Here is a 25272-nt window from a genome sequence, read left to right on the forward strand (position 1 = left end):
GAATCGGCTTTAGTTCATTGCAACAGTTGTAAAAACAAATCATAAAACAAAAAAGCAACCTGATGAAAAACGTACACTTTATTTAACAAATAAAACTTTAGGGTATAACCCTTCCTCGGTACTTTAAAACTTACTTTAAAACATCCTCCTTTTCTACATAATTTCAAAAGACACACATGACACAGCCATCCAATAAAATTAAGTAAACAATCAAATAATTAAGCAATTCATTTCAAACTCAAAGTCATATTATACTCTCATCATTTTTCTCAAATATACAACAACCATTTAAGAGCATAATAAGACCAAAATAATACCCTAAATGTAATAACATTGTTAAAATATCATATCTAATACAAAAATATCCATATTATTGCTTATACTGTTTCTGTTTTGCCACTAATACTGGCTTAATGCTTACCATGTTGTTAAGGCCAGGCAATTTGTCCGCCTCTAGCCTGATAATCCATCTATATTCTGCCAGCTCTATTTTGTTGTTAATATCTCCTTCTCTTAGGATCTTATGTATCACCTCTAAAACTTTAAATTTAAAACAATGTGATGGACCATATTCCATCATATGCTTAGCTAGGGCGTTAGTAAGTACCCCCTCCTCACCTTCGATTTGTGCTCTGTTATACATTCCCTGAGGCGCATAGAGCATTTACCAACATAAAACCCTGTACATGCCATACAGGTTGCTAAGTATACTATAGCCACTGTATTACAAGTGGCCTGATACTTAATCTCATACATAACATTCGTTACTGGATGTTGGAAAAACAATTTGCTACAAATATTTGCACAGCAGCTGCAATTATAACAGGGGATCGTACCAAGTTTCTATGTTACTGGGATCAATAAGTTAACATCAAAGTCCTTGTAGCATAATTGTCGCTTGGGACTGTTACTGTTTCCATAGGCAAATTTTGGTGTAGTACCCAACAAAGTTACTAACTCAGGTAAAGGCATAAGTATTCGCCAGTTATTTTGTATTATTGTTTCTACCTGTCTTGTCATAATGTTATATATGGTGACATACCTTAGTATGTTGGGAGTACTGCGCATAAATTCTTCTCTCTGATTATAGTCACTAAAATGTGGGGGTGCTATCATGTCCCTATCTCTTAGTACACTGCTCATTATATCTAATACCTGCTTCTCGTTATAACCTCTATTTATAAATTCCCTTGATATAATCTTCATTTGTTCTTTGCATCTTGTCTCCTCGGTATTCAACCTACTAATTCTCATAAACTGACTTTTTGTAATTCCTTTAAATATATGTCTAGCATCCATACTGTTTATCATATGAGAAGTTCATTGCAAATTTCAAAAAGTCGTGGTATTATTCATAAACTCATTAAATTCTATTAAACATTGCTCATCCCTTTTCCATACCAAAAAGCAGTCATCCACGAAATGTTGATAAAACAAGACATTCTCTTTGAATGGATTTATGTCACCCATAACATAAACCTTTTCCTATTGACATAACACAATGCTAGCATAGGTGTTGGTAAAAATGGTACTCCATTAAATAGAACCACATTATTTGCCAAAACAGTCTCAATTACACTACATATGTTCTCAATCTCCTTACCTAACATATCTGTGTTACTACACAAAAACTCACAAATTGCATTAACCCCATAGTCATTGGGGATCACGGTGAATAAAGAGCCTATATGAAGGGTCACAAGTATATATTCATTATACGTATTTTCTCTATACCAGGCATACATTTTTTTAAAAAAAATCACCTGTGTCTTTTATATAACTGGGACACATTTTCAAGTACTTATTCAATACATTTTGTATATAAATCAAAATAAATTCCAGTAAATTTTCATAAAGATTGATGTCATCCTGTTTCACCCCTTTCTTGTATAGAAATTCAGTGATCTACTGGACTCCATTTCCTGATGGATAACACTGTAATGGTCCTTCACATCAATGGTTAGAAATATATCTTACACAAAAAGGCAATTCATTTATCATCATTAGGAAACTCTATGAGTCTTTACAGATCTGTTTTTCACCACTCAAAAATTCCTTTAGTTTTAAATCCAAAAATTGATTAATAAAAAAGTTAATAGAGCAAGAAATTTTAAAATAACAAGCTTTTTCTGACCAAAAAAAAGTAAGAAACTAGCCACATATGAATTGCTTCAGAGCTAAAATTAAGCACTTAGGAATATGAGTCAAAAAATATTCTATTATGGAAGCTAAGGATACATGGAAAAAGACTAAACAAAAGATAACACAAAAATGAGAAACTGGAAGCTCTTGCTTATGGATATGGATAGCAAGAAACAAGTAGTGAAAATATGTGTAGTCTCTTTAGTTTTATACACAGGTCAAGCATATTTTTATCAACCAGAAGAGAAGCCGAGGACAGTAATTAATAAAGAGTTGATGGATTTTATATGGAGAAAGAGGGCAAGGATCAAGTGGGATAAACCAATCCTTCCAAGAGAACAGGGGGGTTTAGGATTACCTGATTTGAAGGGATATTTTAGAGCTACACTTTTAAGGCTCATAGCAGAAGCAGAGATATATAATTCAAAGTGGAAAGGAATAATGATGAAGCAGGGGGAATTCAAGAAATAAGAAGAGAGTGGGATTTTGGATGCAGATCCTTAAAGAGAATAGCAACAGCCATGCAGAATATTGTATTCATAAAGTGGCAGAAACTATTCTAAGAACTAAGCCAACACGAGACTGGAGAAAGGGATTTTGCCCATAGGTATGGCTGCAATAAGGGGTACAGAGAGTAGGCAAGGGAGTTGGCATTTGCTGGAGAAAACTGGCAAAGGAACCAAGGTATTGGGAGCAGATAATTAGAAAGGGAAAGCTGATAGAATGAGAAGAAGTCAAGAAGACATTTGGACTGCAGGCTAGAGATTGCCTTCCTATCGGGAATTTATATCAGAGCATAGGCAAAGAGAAAAGGGATTAGAGAATACTAAGTGAATCATCAGCACCGCTAGAGTTTTTAGTTGAATCTAGAAAAGAAGCTGATGTTAAAAAAGGATAACTAGTAGGGCATATAAAATGTTGCACAATAACTATAAGAATCAATCAAAGGAGGTCAGAAAAGATTGGTAAGAGAGATTAGATAAGCAATTCACAATGAAACAATGGGAGGACATATGTATGGCTCCCAAATATGCATCAAAGTTAGGAAGATTTAGGATTTTTACTTGGAAGTGTTTGCATAGGTATTTTATACCCCAAGCAGACTCTAAAGAATTTTTCCACAGGTAGATGGCAAATGTCGGTGGTGTGATAGGGAAGAAAGAAGTAACTAGGATCATAAGTTTTGGGAGTATAATGAGTTGGCAGACTTAAAAAATTCTCTACAGATTACTGTATCAGAAGTATTGGGTGAGCAAATGGGTATAACTAAGGAAATATTTTTAAGCTCTGATACAGGATCTGAATTACCTAGACATAGTAAGGCTTTGATAAGTTTAATTCTAGTGGTTGCCAAAAACCGATTACTAGAAAATGGAAATCAAAGTCTAAACCAACTGTATTTGAAGTAGTGAATATTGTAACAGAGATAAAAGAACCAGAAGTGGGATCTTTAAAAAAGGGAAAGAACAAATGACATATAAAAATGGAAATTGTGGGAACAGTGCATGCAGAATAATGTTTTGCAGGAGGAGTGAGGTTTAAGGGAAGGCAGGAATGGAACAATTTATGTAATGTTGCATTGATGATAATTGTTTAAAAGTATATATATGATGCATAATGTTTGCAACTGTGAACATGTTAAGATGGTTTGCTTTCTTTTATATAAATGCAGGTTTGCCCATGTCTTAAGTGTTAATTCAGTAATGGTTTTAAAAAATAATAAGAAAACAACTGTAATGGATGAGTTTAATGATTAATCGTAGTCCTCAGAGATTTACTAGAAAATCAACATTTTCAAGTGACAGAGCAAAAATAAGGGGCAAAGTCAGGGATAGCAGAGAGGTGTATGGGAGGGTGCATTTCTTTGCTCTTTCTTAATGTACCTTTTCATTCATAGGTTCATAGGTTCATAGGTAGGTACTAGGATATCGGCCCAAGTAAGCCTAGCCAGCAAGGTTCCATAGCTTACGCCACCCAAGAAAGTTATTTTCCTGTGCCACTGTCCAGCAGAGACACAGAAGTGATCCCTGGGGTGTATTTCATATTTCCCATCCACTCATCAAGATTTTTCTTGAAGAGTGCTAATGAAGAACTTTGTTTGACATAGATGGGTAGCTTGTTCCAGAGTATAGGAAGTCTCTGGGACAGGAATCTATCCCTCTAGCATGTCCTGTTTATTGTGGTGATAAGGTTTAGGTCCATAGAGCATGTAGCTCGGAGGGATTGGGATTTCTTTAGGTGTAGCATATCCAACAGCTCTGGGTTTGACATAGCTTTATATGTTAGCAGAGATCACCTCAGAGTAGGCAATATGCTACAGAGTAAAGCTGGAGTTTTTTGAGGCGTTCAGTGTAGGGCATTTGTTTGAGGCCAGTAATCCTCTTTGTGAGGTACTTCTGTGGCCTTTCCAGCTGCTGCAGATGTCTTGTGAGGTACATTCCAAAAGGGGCGTTGTACTCTATAATGATTTTAGTGAGTGACGAGTAGAGGGGAACAATTACCTCTTTTTTCCTGGATGAGAACCCTTTTATGATGAGGTGTGCCACATAGAAGGACTTTCTGACTACTGTGGCTATGTGACTATCAAAGGAGAGACTACTGTCCACCTGGATCCCAAGGTCTGTTATCACACATTCGGTATTAAGTAGATTGCTGCCTATGTGGTAGTTCATGGGTACAGAGTTTTTACCAAAGGGGCTGACACTGCACTTTTTGGCATTGAGCTTGATGCCATGGCTCTGACACCAGGCATCTGTCTCAGTGAGGCCCTTCTGTAGGATGGCCACATCATTTGGGGACTTGACTATGGCTCCTAGTTTGCAGTCATCTGCGAACTTCATTAACCAGAGGCCTTCTGTGTTAGCTTGTACGTCAGAGAAGTAGATACCAAACAGGAGAGGTTCCAGGATGGAACCCTGTGGTACTCCACTTGTCACTGTTTTGAGGTCAGATTTGGAGTCTGCAACTTTTACAGTGTGGGTTCTGTCAGTGAGCCAGTTGGCAACCCATCTTGTGATGTAGGGATTTATACCTAGTTTAGTGAGTTTAGCTATAATTCCAGAATGGGGGATGGAACCACCTTACCCTCATCCACTGCTTTGGTGACTGCCTCAAAGAAGTCAATCAGGTTTAGGAGGCATGATATACCTTTCACAAACCCGAACTGGGTGGGATCCAGAGTTTGGAGGGTACCAATGTCTTTGTTTATGAGTTCCATGATGATACGTTCCATGGCCTTGCAGACCAGGCTCGTCAGGCTAATAGGTCGATAGTTTCCGGGATCAGTGGTGGCTCCCCCTTTGTGGAGTGGGATAACTGTTGCTGTGCACCATTCAGTGGGCACAGAGCCTGATGTGAGGCTATTATTGAACATGGTGCTTAAGTGGGGAGCCAGTTCGTTCAGAAGTTCGTGTAAAACGCAGCCTGGGATGTTGTCAGGTCCCATGGATGCTGTGTTTTTGGCTTTAGAGAGTGCAGCTTTTACCTGCGTAGTTGTGATTACAGGGACTCTGCATTCTTCCTGTATAGATATGGGCCCTTTAGGGGGTGAGAGGGGAGTAAAGTTAGCACTTTCATTCATTCATTTTATCACAATATATATGAGAATGTAGACACGAAAGTGGCTCTAATTGCTTGGTCTTGCCTTGTGTGTGTGTGTGTGTGTGTGTGTGTGTGTGTGTGTGTGTGTGTGTGTGAGTGTGTGTGTGTGTGTGTGTGAGTCTGTCTATGCCTATGTGTGTATCTATAGGTATGTATCTGACTTTCTGCATATTTGCAAGAGACTGTCTTTCTGTGTCTACATCAGTTAGTGTGTGTGTGTGTGTGTGTGTGTGTGTGTGTGTGTGTGTGTGTGTGTGTGTGTGTGTGTGTGTGTGTGTGTGTGTGTGTTTGTGTGTGTGTGTGTGTGTGTGTGTGTGTGTGTGTGTGTGTGTGTGTGTGTGTGTGTGTGTGTAGACATCAAACACTTACCTAATGTATATATGTACATTTTCGATGTAACATATGATCTCCAACAGTGGCTACATAACCTACACCAAATGTGAAGTATTAAGTGGAGGAACTATTTTACTTTTAAAAATAATTAAAAATATAAATACTACCACTAATAATAAAGCAAATACAAACCACTTTAACAGACATCCCATTTTCTAACCACAGCAATGTCATCTAGGGCGGGCATTATAGGGGAAATAAACTTTTTAGGTGTGGAGAGGTTCATCACCTGCAGTGTCATCCTGACAGCACCCTTGGGCAGTCAATTATTTCAACAAAATGACTAACACCAATGTAGAGCAGCAATAAATTTAATTAAGAACAGCAAAGCCTTCGGGTATCAAGTACCCTTCCTCAGTGCTTCACTGTACATTAAAGTAGGTCAAAGATATACCCTATCTTCCAGTATCAGCAAAATGGGTTACAAGCAATTCATCTTATAAGCAATGTCTCCCCTCTGCAGTATGTTTAGTCTTGGGGCTGTGTGTGTGTGTGTGTGTGTGTGTGTGTGTGTGTGTGTGTGTGTGTGTGTGTGTGTGTGTGTGTGTGTGTGTGTGTGTGTGTGTGTGTGTGTGAGAGCGAGCATACTTATGCTCATGGGTCTGTACATAAGTAGAAGTACTTTGGATGACTTGCAATCTTTATATCACCAATGACTATATACAGTGAGTGGTGGCCCTTAGGTGTGGCTTTATCTGATGCAGTGAGTAGATGTCTAGAGCATTTTGAACTGGTAGGTTTCATGTTAGCCCAATTTTGGGGAAAAGAAATAAATAAGAATTTTAGATTCACAGAAATTGCTGCAGCCACTAAACCAAAAATGTATGGAGTTTCTGGTACAATTCATCATGCTACTCAGAAGATGGGTACAAAGGTTATTACAGTAAGGCTAATAGTTGGCAAAGCAATAGCTCAGGACATGAAGACAGATGAAACATAAGGAGGACATGTATGTGACACAAATCTTTAACTGCTTCTGGACAAGTTAGAACCTACATTGTTCTTCTTACTATCAGTCATGACTAGTCCACTCTACGTACATCCTCCCCTCTTGTCATCCTTTACTTTCACTTTACTTAAACGCCTCCACCTTTTTTTTAGCTTCCTAAGATACAAGCACTATATGCAACTACTTTAGGACCATCAAATATTGAAAATTGTAAGGTGATCTCTACATGGCTTACAAAGCCTCAAATGACCCTATCCTGTATGACTTCCAACGTGTTTACAAAATGTGTGACACCACAAACATCTGTACTAGGGATATCATATGTCTTTCATAGTCTTGGAATAGAAGAGAAATATAATGATCCTCTGTCAACTTTATGGCAACACACTTAGGGCACAAGTGGTGAAAAACACAACTCCCTGAAGCTACTTCCCAAGACTTACATATTAACAAAAGCAGTTATTAATGTATAATAAAAGTGTGCTGTATCTTTATTCTATATCATCTGTAAGATGCACAGTAATTTTCATTTCATTTACTTATTTTATACTTTGAAATGTTGAGAAGTACCTACATTTACAAAATCCAATTGGCAGGACAAAACTTAGACCACATAGTAATAAATATAAAAATTAAAACACTGACATGCACCGTGTTCTTACATGTGCAGAGAAGATGATCTTCTGAAAACTTTCTATGACACAATGGTTAATAACTCCTGTGGAACACATCTCTATGTAGCACCTACAAAATGCAAGGTCCCAGGTCCAGGTACAAGAAATATATACTATTGCTCAGATGAGGTATTAGAAGAATAAGCTGGTTCAAGGAAATGATGGACTGTGCAAAACAGTTGCGTCATTTATAAATATATTTCCATAAATAATGCTTGGCAGTTTGATAAAGAAGACATTACCCAATTTTGAAATAATTCTTCATAAAAGATATACAAGAACTCCTTTACATATACTGTTTTGAGCTGAAACATCATAAACGGGTAAGTTGTCGTCTAACAAACTAAAATATAAACTCTTCATTAACAAAGTTTTTTTTTTTTGAAGCTGACAAAGTTCTTGAACTTATAAAGTATATTCCAAGTGTGATCATGTTTGGGGTGGTTTGATCAAATAAAGACAACCATGGATAATTCTTGGGATATCCACACCCATTCATGGATTATTGCTATTATACAATGACGTTATTTACAAAATAACCTATCTTTTTAAATAATGCCATTATATAAATGGAGTTTAATGTTTTCCACACTTTCTTTCCTGGCAATACATCTAAAGTATGTACTGTGCATTCATAAAGCCAGTATCTGGTGGCATTAAGACAGTACATACCTACACCAGCTTTTCATTTTACCCTTTTTATAAATAAATCACAATGTACATATTTCTAGAGATGCTTCCATGCCTGGTATCCCAAGATCATTATTTTTTTAATCACATCAGTTTAATAAGTCCAGTATGACTATAGAGTGTTTTGCTTGCTGCCTGTAGTTTTGTTTGGTAGTTATCACACATAACAGCTACTGTAATGTGTAAGCTGGTTTCTTTCTTTCTTTCTCGCTATCTTCAAGCTGCAATGTTTCAGGTAGTGGTTAAGAGCACTCATGCTGTAAATATAAGTAACGTTGCGGCACTGCTACCAAACTCATTATCGTGACTAATGCTGATTTTATAGTAAGCACGCTGTTTGGGTTGTCCAATCAGTGTGCTCGTTTTGAATAATAAAGATACTTCATTGTATGATCTGTGATAAGCATTGTCTACATACCCCTCAAAATGTAAGTTTTAATTTTTTTTCTTAGCAAAGACATATCTGGCAGCAGTGTAAACTATGCCTCAAAGTATAAAGCTAAAAATGTTTATTTCATCCAATAACTAGAGCCAAGTCTTATTCCTTTACCCTTTAACCCTTTACTTCTGTACTTTAACCCTTTACTTTTGTACACTATGGCAGTCCTTGTAAGGCATTTGGACACCTAGTACTGAAAGATTTCCATGAAGGATGCTTACCATCACATTTATTATTATAGTCAATTCTGGCTGATCTTACCAATCAAATAATGACATAATTCATATATTGATTCCAAGTTAATTACATGCTTTTAAACTGTCTCTGTTTTTATGTGTCTTGTACAATAAATTTGTACTAAATAAGTGCAAATTATAAAACATTTATGCATTGCTTTTTATGAATTAAGGCTAAGGATATGCTGGTTTCAAGTACTTTCTTCTGTCCAGTAATTTTGTATGTGACATCTAACCATGCAGACCTACCTAATGGAACTGTACTATTACAACCAGACTTCAGGCTGAATGTAACAACCAGACATCAGGCTGAAGCTTTAAATTGTCATATCCAGAAGTGAAAGGGTAAGGGCTGAACATGGTAGATCCTAAACAACTCTTACAGGGAACAAGACAAACACTGATGTAATAACTTTGTCTGGTGTAACTGGCAGGCAATATGAATAATCCTACAGAAAAAGCAGAAAAGTGCCAGTTTAAAGTGATATACAGAGGCATACATAATACTGGCATTGGTGATACTTTATAAACTTCTTTTGTGCAAGGGAAACATGGCAGATTAATGCACAGCCCTTCTCATGCCAGCAACACTGGTAGTGTCAAACTGTACATATATCCAGCAACTCAAGGAAAACCTCTGTAATCTTCATCCCTGAGTGAGTACAAGTTATGGAAGCATTTGTCAAGTACATTTTAACAAGTAAAAAATTGGGCTAAAAAGGCGGTGGGAAAGGTCAACCAGAGCTGAAAGAAAGTACAAGGAAACAGCAATAACTTTGTGACTATGTTATCTAATTATTTACCCTTCCTATCAATATCACAGCAAAAAGGCCCCACAGCAGAAGCACAACCAGCAAGACCCTGGCAAATCAGAGTAACATCTTTGTAAGCACATTTGCAAACCTCATTTATTCAAAACATGAGAGAAATGTAAATTGCTTCTGAGGCTATAAAGGTGTACCAGCACATTGACTCTTGAATTTACAGTTACACACAAACCATTATGAATGTGTTCAGACAAATATGCCAGATTCCACTGCCTGAAGTCATACTTGTTACAGAATAATTGGGGAATTTAGCTATGTTCTGATATCCTTGGCTTGTAAAAAGCCTAATATCCATTATTTCATGGTTGATTTACACACAAGTCCTTATCAAAGTATTCACACCAATAAGATAAGACTCCAGTAACTATAGAAATGCTTCAAAATATTAGATATTTCTACTGATTTTAGATATTTTTAAGATTTATTGCAGAAAAAGCTCAGCTGCAATAAACTGAAGATATATTTATTATATGCATTTCTTACGTACTTTAAGTGAAAACGTAATTACAAATTACTGTGTACTTTATGTTTTAGAAAATGATGCAAATGATAGTGGCATTCTGGACCAGGCATCATTCAATGACTATTCATCTGGCATGCAGGCTGCAACAGCAGAAGAACCACCTACATCAGCCATAGAAGTAGTAAAAGATACTTCTGAAGAAAAATATAATTTGGACATAGTCTCCATAAAGAACTTTTCAGGTAAGGATGGTTACCAGAAATACACATATACCATCCACGTGTGCTCTTTTAAAACATGTCAGCAAGTTATTATACAAATATGGCAAGAATCACATACTCAGAGATTCAGTATTAGCAGTAATATCAGATTTCAATACTACACCTGTGCTGAAAATGCTCTAAGACTGAGGAAAAAATAACTTTTCTATAACAAGGTTCATAGGTGAAAACTTAGTCTTAACACACAGAATTAGGGTCAGGTCATCTCAAGTTCATTTCATAATTTTTGATTCACTATGTTTGTGCATATTGGACAACTCAAATGCAAGATTTTACACTGAAGACTTATAAAACGTTTTTAGTTTTATCCTTAAGGAAACATGTTATGGCTAAACTGATTGAAATAGTAGCAAATGAATCTATGTCATGAACAGAATACTCCATTATCTAAATGCTGTTTAGCATAAGAAGAATGTACCTAGTTCTTCCCATAAGACCATGACAAAAATACCTATAAGGTTACAAGCTGTATTACAGACCAGTTCAGAAAGAACTCAGAAACTGTTTTTTACAGAACTGTGTGATATGATAGTTTTCACAGACATGTTATTAAATGCTGTCTGTTCATTTTCTATCATGCTAAAATGCAAGAAGAATGCCACAACACCAGTCAGAAAAACATGACAATTCCAAATATTGCTTTCTGGGACTATTTTAAACTAATATAGGGTATTTCTCCATTATGATAAAGTGCTGTACAAAATATCACATCTCCACTTGGGACCCTACCATTACTTATCTCAAAATACGGCTTGTCACCACATAATGATAACATGAGGTGTGTCTATTATTGTTTATTCATTAGCACAATGTCAAAGGTGGGATTACTGCGGACATTAAAATGCTGCAGCCTGTTTTTTCACCATGATAGCACAAAGCAACATATCAAAGCTCCACTTTGGAAAGTATGTTTCTAGGTATGGTATGATTTAATATGTATTGTGTAAATCATTAATTTTGCTGTCTGTTGAGCACAAGGTTATCATATATACTGATAAGATTCTTTACGAGTGCTTTGCAAACAGTCCTACAGTCACTGTCTACTGCACAAGAAGAAGGCAATCACACTGTTACAGTAGTAAGTCCTTTATTTTATTCAACAATGCAACATTAAATGCAATTGTTATTGTATAACTGAATAAGGCTACCTTGCTCACAATGTCAGTGTATGATTAGTGTAGCTTTTTAGAATAATTTTAAAATTCCTTGTGCAACTTCTCTGTTATAAAGTGTAATGCAGAATGCCACAGTTCCAGCAGATGCCCCCTTTGTGTCATTCAGAATACTACCTGTCAGCACATAATATGTGTTGTTACAGATGTCCTTTTTATTCAATGATATGCTGCATTTTTCTCTTCTAGCATAAAATGCAAAGCAAAATGTCATAGCTCTACTTGTAAAAGCAGTACTATACAAAAATGCTGTTTTCTGGAGTAATTTTAAAACAGTATATGCTACGTCTCTGTTACTATGAAATGCCATGTACAGTGTCATATATCCAGTTCAGAACCCCCATCAGGTATCTCAAGATAGTGTTTGTTAGCACACAATACCATTATTTTGCAACATTGCAATGTCTCATCTTTTTTATCATTCAGTACTATCTTGCATATTGGTTTTCCATCTTGATAATATGTAAAATATTACAATTTCACTCAGAAATCTATTAATAAGCCAAATATTGTTTTCCAAAATCATTTTTAAAATACTATATGCCATTTCTCTAATTCTACAAAGCAGTGATACTTTTACTGTCTCTTGAGCCCCCAAAGAATTAAACAATGTTGCTCTGGTAATTTAATAAGGCTTGCCCAACACCATGCTGCATTCACTATCTATTGTACAAAAAGGGTATCACACAATAGTTCTATACTGCTTGCAATCTATTTAGCCTTATTTCCATAGAACAGGACTGTGTTGTAGCAATGTATGCATGTTGTAACAATGTATCTCTTTTAATTTCTAAACAAACCTTTTTTATTGTTGTTATATGACAAACTTATTTGCAATTACGTATGCTTTCATAATGAGACATCATGTCATCTAGTTTTATATGCAAATTTCTATAAATCTTAACTACAGCTACCTTCATCTTGTCACTGTAGTGTTATTACTTTTCATTTTTACCACATGACTTTCCACTTTGACTATATTTATTTATTTTTTATTTATTTAACATTTGTTTACCAGGAAAGTCAGACTTGGAACAAAGCCAATTTTCAGTGGAGGCCTGGGAAGAAATTCTCCAGATGCATGTCTTTGTGATGTGGGAAGAACTCAGAGTACTTGGAGGAAACCCACACAAATGCAGGGAGGACATGCAGACTACACACAGAAGGCACTCCAGCTGAGAATCGAACTGGAGAACCTCTTGTTGTGAGGTGACAACACTACCGCTGTACCACTGTGCCATCCAATATATGTCTATAATTTCCTAGGGCACTCTTCTAAACCTTTTCACTACTAAGAAGAGAAATCATATAACCAATGCCAATGCCAATGTTTTCTCCAAAGCAGAATCACCTAGCTATGTGTAACTTCTTGGACCAAACAGCACTAACCACTTTTTCAGATAGGTATATCTTACCAAAGAATTTATGACAAACCAATTAATAACTAAACTGTTTTCCTTCCTCATCTCTCTTATTTTTTCATGTATATATTTCCTTCCACTTGTATGTTTTCTAGCTATTACTGTTTTATACTTCCTTCACTAGCATCCCTATTTATTGCTTTCTGACTTCCCTTATTCCATTAGTTGCAGGTTTCATCTCATTCTCTCAGTCCCATACTCCCTATCAATCACCAACACATCATGTAGACTGTTGAGCTATGTGACTGACATAAATATGTTACATATCTTCCAACACATATTATATGTACTTTGCTTTGCTTTAGGCACACATGTTGAAGAAATATGTATATTGGTTATTTTTTAAATTATTATTATTTGACAGCTTGGGTGTGATTCAAAATTATATATCATTTTCTGCTTCTATTACACCTGGACTGAAGAGGAAAAGGTAGATGAGGAACAGTGTTCTACCCCAGTTAACAAATAAATAAATAATAAACACTCTTAATTTATATTTATTCTAGCCAGCAGTACTTTTCATCTGGAGGTGCAAGCTAGCTATAGCATATAACTAATCAAATCCATTTAAAACCACTTCATTTCTCAATATCTATTAATTAGGTTTACCTTTAAAACCGTGAATCACAGTGGTTCGAGTGCTCATATGAGCGACTCGAAACCACGAAACTGAAAATGTCGACAGACCTACATGTTCGAAAAACAGTAAATCGAACAGCAGATTCGCTGTTTTTTCGAACATGAATGTTGATGAAAAAAAAAACAAAGTGTAAAAAAGGGGGGTAGGCTCCCCTGTACCCCCCATGTGGAGGGCTGCACCCCCACACCCCCCTACTTTATTATTCTAACTCTGAGATCGCAATACAGTGGGGAAAGGAACCATTTCCCAATCCCCACTATAGTGCAATCCGCCCCAGAATGTTGAATGTGTAATGAGCGAATCTCACTGTGCATTCGCTCATTGCACATTCAAACCTTTTTCTGTTCGGCGTTTTACAAACCTTGAAGACTGCCTTTTGGAAATGTTCTGTTTGCCCTTCTGCAATACATGGTTTTAAAGGTAAAGCTATTAATTATCACTATGTGCCCAGCATGCTTACTAGCAGTGCACATGATTTCTTTAATCTTCTCCTATTATCCTTTCTTATCATTACTACTGCTTATGATGTCACCTTTATTTTAAAACATGGCTCTTGATACATTTTTCCCCAAAAGCTTTTTATCAGCAAACAGGCATCCATGCTTATTGCATTTCCCCATGACAACGTAATACCTAATACTTCATTCACCGAAACATTCTCCAGTCACACTTCTGTACTTAATGTGTAATCTTTCTCCACATGTATATTTTTTCCTCCAGTACTGTATAGATATCCAAATCTCTTAAATGACTTACATTATAAATTACAATTAAATCTTGAGAGCAGTATGTTGATAATACATATCATCTGTTTCATGTATATCAAAACTTCTGGTTAACTTAAGATTTATCTATTTTGCATACTTTACCAGACTGTGTCATCCCTCTGCTTTGACTAAAATGTCACCTCATTTACCTTTTAGAAAACACAGCAGAGGATGAGGAAAACTATTATAATTTCTTTAATCACACATGTTTTAAATATATCCACCATAATTCTCTTATTCAGTCAAGAAAGCACAGTTAGCACAACTGGTAGAATCATTTTCACAGCACATATCGCTTACTTTCTCCATAAAATCTGTCTCCAAAAACTCTGTCATACTCATCAGACTAAGAAAAATCCAGTTATGCCCACAACAATAAAAAACATACACATCTGCAAGTCAGGACATGATTCCTCCATTAAACATCTGCAACTTATAAACACATCCCTCAAAAAATTAATTAATATCTCTCAGCAAACATTCCTTACACTTTAGCTACATTCATCATTCATTTCTCACATTTTGACACAATGGTGACAATTTATAATACCTTAAACTTGCACTACAGATATTATTTACATTTTAGCTCAGCTCACTATTTAATGTTAATTTTAGTCACATAATAAACTTTGTCTAATAATTCCTTATTCCATGTATTTAATTTCACCATGTTTGTGTTACACATTTCCCATTAATGTGTTATTTCTGTAGTCTTAAACTTCAAAATTTATGATAGTAAAACAATTTCAGCAAACATTCTAAATTCTAGTAAAACAAGCATTCAAACAGCATATTAGCATAGTTCCTAATAACACCTCAAAATGAACAATTATATAGTATAGTCTTTCAGCTTTTCCCAGTTAGGGGTCGCCACAGTGGAACTCCAGTCCACTCATGACTGGCAGTGGAATTTTACGGTGCTGATTTGCCAGCCTGATGCCCCACCTTCAAGGAAGGCACACCCATTCACGCACACACCTACCTGCATGTCTTTAAACGTCACTCGACCGCGGGGAGAATGTGCAGCCTCCACACAGGAGGCACTCCAGCCAAGAATCGAATGGGAGAACCTCTTGCTGTGAGGCGACAACGCTAACCAGTGCACCACCGTTGCTAAAACCTCAAAATTTCTTTAGTAATGACTTACATATTACTATACCCCAATACGTGTGTTATAAATTTTATACGCCTTCATTCAAATAACATAACTTCCCACATAATTAATATGTCCTTGCATTTTATTCAGTTGTATCATTTGCTTTTCATGAAAATTTCCTGGAATTAGACAGTCTCAATAAAATGACTTTAGTAAATATCTGTAACACAAATTTTGCTCATTTTGACATAACTTGATTCCCAATAATATGAGTAATATCTCACCATTTTGCAACATGCAAATAATAAGAGCTCATTATCATATCCAAAGCCTGTTTAATGCAACTGTAGCTACACAGTACTTTTCTATATTGAAAAGAAAAGAAAAAACAGAGGGGTATCCATTTATATTACACTATCGTTTGTAAAATATTATTCGCTCATATGGTTAATACTTCACCCTTTTTAACACATAATCAACATTTTATTTTGAAATGAAGTGTGAATTTAAAGCAAACCAGAAGTAGATGAGAATCGGGCAGCAATTGAAAGTGTCAATCAGTAAAAGAAAGAATATAAAGAGACGGACCAAAAGAAAATTGGAAAGTCCACAAATATTGTGACAAGTACAGAAGTCTTCTAGAACAACCACACATTAACTAAGATTTGATCTACGAGGACTGGTGATTTTAAATCAAAAGATGAAAGGTTATTAATGGCAGCCCATGACAGTGTGCTGTTTATAAGATGGTTTGCAAAGTCTAATGAAAATGTAGGACAAACAGACAAATGCTGGTTCTGTTGCTGGGTGTGATACACTAATGAATGAGGTTCTGTATATTGAAAGGCACAATAATATGGCAAGACTGCTGCATAGGGATTGTGCAAACACTACAATAAAGTAGTAGCTGAGAAGTGTTAGAAACATGAACCACAAATAATTATTGAGTAATGAAGTTCATATCACATAAGATCACCCCCATTACCAACAGTTGAAAAATAGATGCAAGAAAAACAGACGTATTAGTCAAGAAAAAAGGACAAAAAAAGCATTAATCATTGAATTAGCTTACATCCATTGATCACATAGTGTCATACATGTGAGAGACACAAAATCCTTAAAAACTAGGATTTGTGAGCAGAAATGTGCGCAATGTGGAAGAAAGATACTCAGATAGTTGTAATAGTAGTAGGAGCAACAGGATTAATAAAAAAATAATTTACAATTATATTTAAATATGCTACTAATACATGTAACCCCTTATGAACTGCAGAAGGAGGCAATTTTGGGTGCATTGCAGGTGCTGAGAAGAGCACTCCTGGATAAATTCAAAGACTGAAGCAGTACTAATGTCATGAACTCTGACTGTACCCTGACTTATGAATGGGGTCAAATTCTATCACATTATTAGAGATCCAAAACATCTGGAGAAATTAAAAGGGCAGTAATCCTTTACCATATGCTACAGCATTCAAACAGTTTGTGTAACATCATCTCAATGACAAACCACAAGCATCTGCACAAACTATTATTATGTAATATAGCAGAATCACTTAATTTATAGTTAACATGGAAATATTCAAATGTAAAACAAATGCAAATGTATAGCAATATATCTGCAACCACTGAATAATAGCCTTCATATCTTTCAATAGTTTCCAGTTGATAAAAGTTAAAACATCTTTCATAGATATATTTAATACAAGAGTTGAGTTGATAATATGATTAATATGTCGCCATATTTGCAACATCAGAATAACATATTGCTTATTCTATAAAGGTCCTTTTGGAAATCAAAAACATATTAGCCATGATCAGATAAGACATTGTTATTGGCTAATTTGCATGTCACTGAATCGTGTTTACTAACACAACATGCAGATCGCTGTTGATCTACATGCTGTGGTAACAAATAGCTGCTCATGTAGGTAGTGGCAAGCCCCCCTCCATCACTGTCCCTCACACACAAACACACACACACACACACACACACACACACACACACACACACACACACACACACACACACACACACACACACACACACACACACACACACACACACACACACACACACACACACACACACACACACACACACACACACACACGTACATATATCTCAATCCCTTACCTGCCTGCTCTCCCATTTTCCCTACTCCCATAGTAGATGAAGTGCCATTATGGTTAATGTATCCCCCAACCCGATCTCTGTACTACCATTATGGCACTTCTGATCATAGTAATGCCTGATGTCTAGTGGTTTCCCCCACTCCCAATCCCTGTAATGCTGTAAGTGCTGTTATGGCACTTTAAGAGTATTCTGTCATGTCCAGTGGTTCCCCACACCCCACAATCGCTGTACTGTCACTGATACCACTATGGCATTTTAAGAGTAATCCCTGGTGGTCTAGCAGTTCCCCCTGCCAAATTCATTGTAGGCAGTTGAACACTGCCTTTTGTCCATGTTCAATACCACAACACGGTAGGGACAGCCACACTGACTAAATGGCTGAACAATTTCTTGGAAATGGCTATAGGGAGGAGAGGTTGATTAGCATATGTCACTCCCCTCAAAATGCCTCATTAGCATCCAGCAAGGCCGTGAGGCCAGCCCTAAATGATGCATATCTTCTTGTTAGAGGATCATGCAGCACCACGTTAGAGCAGTTGCTGAATTGGGAACGGTACCGTGATCTGCACACAGAAGTGTACACATCATGGTATCTTCTTGAATCACCTCCCTTATTACTAAATTCTAAACCTATTAAAAGAAAGTGTCTGTTAACTGCACTTTTCTAACTAAAGAAAAAAAAAATAAGAACAAAACGAGGAGTGGGAAGGAAAGTCCCTTATATTAAATTACATGTACCAAAACAGCACTCATGTACTTGGTTAATATTTTACTATATGTTAGTTTAAACACAATATTTGCATTTTCACATGGTTAAGCTTTTACCATATGTTGCAGTATTCAAAATGTCTTGGATAATATCATCTTAACCACTAATAAATGCATGTACATGCAATACTATTATTATATAATACATCAGAGTCGCTTGTAATTAGTTTGAAGATATTCATGTATACTTAAACAATAATTCATGATTGTGCATGTGAGTATATCAGAATTTACCCATGGCTGGTGTGGTTTGATCATGAGGATGAAGCCCTAAGGAAGATTTGCCACATGATGATACTCTGCAGCTTTTTGTTATTGGTCGGTATGAAAGTTAAGTTGAAATTGCACAGCAAAGGAGGGTGCAGGAAACAGAGGCAACTCTAATGCAGGTAATGCTGAAATGTGATAGGCCACAGGGTTCCCATATGATGAAGCAGCAGATGAAGCAGGCTGCATTTGAACAGGATATACCAGAGGAAGACGCTATGGAGCTTTCTGTGGAATACCCATGAAGAATGAAGATCAAAGAAGATGTTCTCAGTCCAGAAGATTAAGGAAAGACCTTCTTGATTTAATAGAACTGGAAAATAAAGGAAAGGGAATGGAACTACCAAAAAATAGACACATTTTGGAGAAATATTTATGAAGACCCTGTTGAACATAACAAAGATGGAGTATGGATAGAACAATTAAAAGAAAATGTATGGAATTCTACTGTAGAGGATATGAAATGGGACAAAGTAACGGCTAGAGAAATTGAAAAAAACTTAAGAAAAACTCCTAAATGGAAAACCCCAGTCCCATACACACTACCTAACTTCTGGCTAAAGATATTAACATGTTTAAACAAAGATTTAGCCCTGATTAAGAATTATTTATATGCTCATCCCACTTACTCCTCATCAAGAGCAAACCTGCAAACGATCCTAAAAATAATATACAAACTATAAACTGGAACTGATGGACACGGAGCTTATAGTCATTTAGATACAAATTCAGTCATGGCAATATAGCAAAATGGCAACAAAAGAAAGTCATATGGAACAAAGAAAAATGTATTGCCAAATAAAGCCAGAACAGGGAACTGAAAAAGGAGAAGAATCTAAGTATGGCATGGCTAGATTAAAAAAAAAGCATTTGACAGCATCTCACATTTATGGATAAAGGACTGCTTACATGTATAAGGTACACCCTTTATTGACCAATTGCATTACTGTGACCATGATACAGAGACAAACCACTTTGCAGTCGAGTCATGATAAAGGGCAAATTACTATCCCAGGGTGATTCACTGTAACTGCTGTTGTTTTAGCTTGTCCTTAACCCATTAAGCTGTTTACTTAACAGGTTAGGCTATGGTTACAATTTGGCTTCCGGAAACCAACCTTGTGTAAAAATATCTCATTTTCTTTTTGTGAATGACTTAAAATTCATCAAATGAGGAGTTGAAAGCTCAACTGCAAATGGTTAAAACTTTCTCTGACAATATGTTATTTGGTCTTTTTTAAATGTGCAAAAGCAACATTTAAAACAAGAAAGCTGCAGCACCAAGAAAATATTAATCTGGGACAGGAATGTGATATAAAGGAACTTGAGCAGGAGGAAGTGTATACAATATATGTGAATGGATGAAAGATCAGCAATAAAACATGAACAAATAAGAATAAAACTTAGTAAAGAATACTTCAATAGACTAAAACTAATATTGAAAACTGCCTTCATCTTTAGGAATAAAGTCCAAGCTGTAAACCAGTTTGCTCTTAAGTTCCAACTTACAGTTTTGGAGTGATTGGCCTCAAAAAGTACTAGATCAGTTGAGCAAGAAAACAAGCAAAATACTTTGCGCTTATCAAATGGTATATAAAATCAGTGTTTACCAACACTGAATATTCCTCACTCTGAAGGAAGTATGAGTCTCTTTGAAACTGATTAAATGTATGCATCTGCAATCGTAGGACTGCGTGTGTATCTGCTGACCTCACCAGATCCAAACATACAAAAACCTTTAAAATATGAGGAGAAGTCTAAGATAACATCTTTACTTAGTTTAGCAGAAGCATTTCGGTGTCAAGTGGGAATGGAAATCAAACCAGAAGTAGACAGAAATCAGTCCCCAACTGAATGACTGAATACTGTAAAAACCAAAAGAAAAATATAAGGAGAAGATGAAGGATTAGATAAGAAGAAAGAAAATAAGGAAAATCCATAAATATATCGGTACGTACAGGGCTCTCCTGGAGCAACTTCATGTTGACCAAAAATTGACAGAGGAATGATTAAGGGGACATGAATTGAAACCAAAAGATGAAAGGTTAATAATGGCAGCCCAGGAGAGTAGACTATGTATACATTGGTTTACAAAGTCCATTGAACACGGGGGGAAACAGACTAATGAAAGTTCTACAAAAAAGAATTGGAAACAGTTACACATCTGGGTGTGATACACTCATAGCAGAGGCTGTATATACTGAAAGACACAATAATGTGGCAATACTGTTGCATTAGGGATTGTGGAAATGCTACAATACAGAAGTAGTTGAGAAACATGAACCACAAAGTATTATAGAGCATTATGAGGTGTAAATCACATGGGATCACCAATTTCCAACAGTTCGAAAAATAGATGCTAGAAAACCAAATATACTAGCACTGATCACTGAAATTTATACACCCGGTAACTAGTGTCTTAAGCACAGAGAGACACAAAGTCATAAGATAGCATGATTTCAAGGCAGAAACATGAGCAATCTGGAAGAAGGATACTCAGACAATTCCAGTAGTAATAGGAGCAATGAGTCTAATAAAATTTAATTTACAGTCATACTTAAATCTGTATGAATCACAGAAGGAGGCAATTCTGGGCACATTGTGGGTGTTGAGAAAAGCACTGCTGACTAATAGCAGAGACTGAATCAATGTTAATTTCTTGAATTGTAATCGTACCCTGACTTAGGAATGGGCTCCAAACCCATCATGGTATTAGAAACCCAAAAGACTTGGAGAAACTCAAACAGGAAGAACCATCAGGTCTATCTAGCCATATTGTTCTAGAAATTGCACCTATAAACATATATCTCTTATCACTTGAATCAAATCTCTCTTCCTTTTCATTCTCTATTTCTCCAACAATATCAACATCTCTTACGGTAATAATTTCTTTTTCTTTTGTTCCAAATGTAACTGGGTTAATCTCACCCTATGCCTTCTTCTCTTAGTAGTCCCAGTCTTTTTCATAATTGTGAACTGGATATCTTTGTTAACTTCTATGTTCCTTTAACCATAACATCTATCTCACAAAAAATTCTTGGTAAGAAAGACTAAAACACTTAAAAATGATAACTTATTGCTTTCCTTCTCTGGATTTAAATAATCTTCCTACACATAGGTTCATAACCAAATACTAAGCTAACTGCCCTGAGGAGCCATTTTGAGTTTAGCCAGTAACCCAAGGTTAGAATTAAACCCTGTACCTTGTGCCTATGAGGTAAAGACCTTTACCATTATGCCAAACCCAGCCATAAGTGTATTTTTTTCAGGGGAAGTGGAAAGTTTTCCATTCCATGTTGGGCATAGAACCTCCTACCTACCTATTTACATAATCTAGACAGTAATGTATTGGTTACAACTGCTACAGGAGAACTCTAAAGCCTGCAGTCAGCTTCACAGAAAGATGGCATACTTTTATCTCACTCCGTGATAAATGGTAGGAGAACAACTGACACAGATAGAAAGAAAACAGTTCATTAACATTTCATCACCTTAATCTGTACCAGCTGCCAGAAAAATGTCTCTCATTTTGTGACATATTGTATAACTAAATGTCAGAGCAGTCTCTTTGAGTGTTGCTAAATGTGGTCTGGGGGTTGGTATGATAGTTAAGGTGTTTACCTCATAGATGCAAGGTACAGGATTTGATTCTTGCCTTTGAATGAGAAATGAGCTGGGCTTAAAGTAGCCCACAAGGGAAGCTAGCCTAGACTATCTATGAAACTATAAACACTAACTCTAATGCAGTACTCCAAACTTTGATTTTTATAGCATAGCATGACCCTGCCTTCTACAGTTTCAGTCTCTCTCTCTCTCTCTCTCTCTCTCTCATACGCACTCGCAAACACATTTTCCTTCTCTGAGGCATAGTCCAAGTTGCACAATTTTTGTCCACACTAGTATTTTTCAAGATTTATTTTTAGCCAATTGGAAATAAATAATGTACTTCCCTTTCTAGGCACAAGTGGATATTTAAGCACAGTATCTAACATTAGTAACTTAGTAACACCTGACCAAGGGCTCATGCCAGTTGAAAGCTCGAATAACTACAAAACCTATAGTAGTCCAATAAAAGGTTGACTATGTGTAAGCCCTCCATTGCTTAAAAATCCATCCACCAAGACTTTCACTCTGTGGCAATCTATGACTTAACAAAATTAAAAGTTATGTTCTTACCATAACTTGGTATCTGTGTTGTCCATTTTCATTCTTCCTCTCTGATGGATTATGGATCCGACCATTGGATCTGATTCAGATGCATTTTTTAGACTTGGATCCAAATTATTAACTCCTCCCTGTACCCATAATGGTATACACCATCCTCAACTCCTCAGATCACATTTGCTGCCTTACTGCTCACTGAATAATAGAGACAGGACAGATAGAAGAAGGACTGAGGCTCAAACCTGGAACATATGTGCTCCAAAATCATCCAAACATCCTTCTAGTAGTGATAAGGCTGGGGGATGGCTGGGAGGGAAGGTGAGGAAAAATGAAAATAGACAACACAGATGCCAAGTTATGGCAAGAACATAACTTTTAAATCTGATGTTGTCCTTTTCATTCTTCTTCATTGATGGGTTGGAGTCCCCAGCTACGTGATTCTTGGGAAGCCCTTAAGGAAGGATATGCCAGAGCACTGTCGAGCCAAATGAAGCTCTGCTTCTGGAGACAGTGTCCAATTTGCAATGAGTAGCAAAGGTATGATTCTTCAGCAAAGTGGCTGCAGCAAAGAAATCATCAATTGACATTCTAGAGGAAAAAGCAGATGATGTAGCCATAGATCTGGTGGAGTGATCTCCAACACAAGGCAATTCCAAACTTTTTGGAGAGTAAATCGATAAAATACAATCAGTAATTCATTTTGCCAGATTAATTTTGGAAACTGCTTGACCTAGGTGGTTAGGGGAAAAGGACACAAATAGCTGATCAGATTTCTTGTACTGTTTCATTCTATGAAGATAGAAATGCAGTTGCCTATGAACCTCAAGAAGGTGCAGCATGTATTTGCCATTATTAGTAAAGTTCGGGAAGAAAACTGGCAATTTTATGGACTGATTAATGTTAGTCTCCATAGCCACTTTAGGCATAAATGAAGGGTTGGTTTGTAGAGACACCTTATCCTTATGGATCCTTATGGTAGGGAGGGATCTTTTATGGGTGGTCTAAGGAGGAAGATTCCCTTCATAAAAGTCTTACATAACCAGGAAGTTGACAGAGAAAGGGATTTGTTTTCAGGCACACTGATGTCCCACTCACCAGACTGAACAAGGAGAAAATTACAGTCAGCTGCCAGTCGGGTGCCACGATCCACCACATAACGCATGCACTCAAGTCACTCCACAACAAGTACAAATATGACTCTGTCATTGTCCATGCTGGAGTGAATGACTTGAGACATACCTCCTTGGACTACATGAAAAGAGACATGGAAGAGCTCTTGGATCATGTGACCCAGACAGGTATGACCCTAGCCCTGAGTAGCATCCTGCCTTTGCCCAGAATGATACCACAGTATAAGGACAAAATGATTGACTGAAACAATTGGCTAAGCTTCTGTTGGCATTCAAAGGGGATCCAGAATTTGTCTGCCTGGAAAGACATGATCGACAAACCACGATGCTTTGCCAGAGATGGTCTGCACCTGTCACCCCTCTGATTTGGGTTACTGGCTAAAGCTCTTGCCACCCCTATAGTGCCTTTTTTAGGCAAGGTTCAAAGGATAAAACCACCACAGTAACAGATACAAGCATTCAAAATCTGAAGGTAATGCTACTCAATGCTAGAAGTCTAAACCTCAAAATGCACTCTCTCGAGGCACTCCTAAAAATGGAGAACATCGATATCTGTGCAGTAACTGAGACCTGGTTCAAGGCTCTAGAGAGCACCTCTGCAATACCAGGCTACAATTCCTACCACACTTTCCTGCCACAAAACCAAGACCGAAACACTAAAGGTGGAGGAGTGTCCATATTCACCAAGGATATTCACACCTCCAGGCTAGTTGCCCAACACAATGCATCTGAAATTCTCCAGGTGCAACTAACACTAGTTAAGACTGCAATCCAAATTGTAGCTTGCTACAGATCCCCCACCATGACCCAAGATTCTCACTACACCTTTCTAAACATACTGGAAAATATTAAGATACAACCAAACACCCTAATACTGGGTGATTTCAACTACCCTGCCATTAATTGGGAAAACTACTCGGGTACCAACTCATTTTCCCAACGGTTCTTGGAATTCATAAATTCCAATGCCCTGGATCAACTAATCCATTGTCCCACCAGGGACTCCAATATCCTAGACC

The 25272-nt window shown here is 36.7% G+C and overlaps 1 protein-coding gene across 2 annotated transcripts in view; it reads left to right on the plus strand.

Annotated features, from left to right (window-relative positions):
* LOC122793532 overlaps positions 1 to 25272 on the plus strand; it is a 781784-nt gene that overhangs the window by 616184 nt on the left and 140328 nt on the right. For both annotated transcript variants that reach the window (XM_044061662.1, XM_044061663.1), the window contains exon 9: positions 10485 to 10655. In XM_044061662.1, coding sequence (XP_043917597.1) covers positions 10485 to 10655 — 171 coding nt within the window. The remainder of the gene's footprint in view (positions 1 to 10484; positions 10656 to 25272) is intronic.

This window comes from Protopterus annectens, chromosome 2.part0 (genome assembly GCF_019279795.1).
Source record: "Protopterus annectens isolate FY-2018-M chromosome 2.part0, PAN1.0, whole genome shotgun sequence".
Classification (NCBI taxonomy): domain Eukaryota; kingdom Metazoa; phylum Chordata; order Ceratodontiformes; family Protopteridae; genus Protopterus; species Protopterus annectens.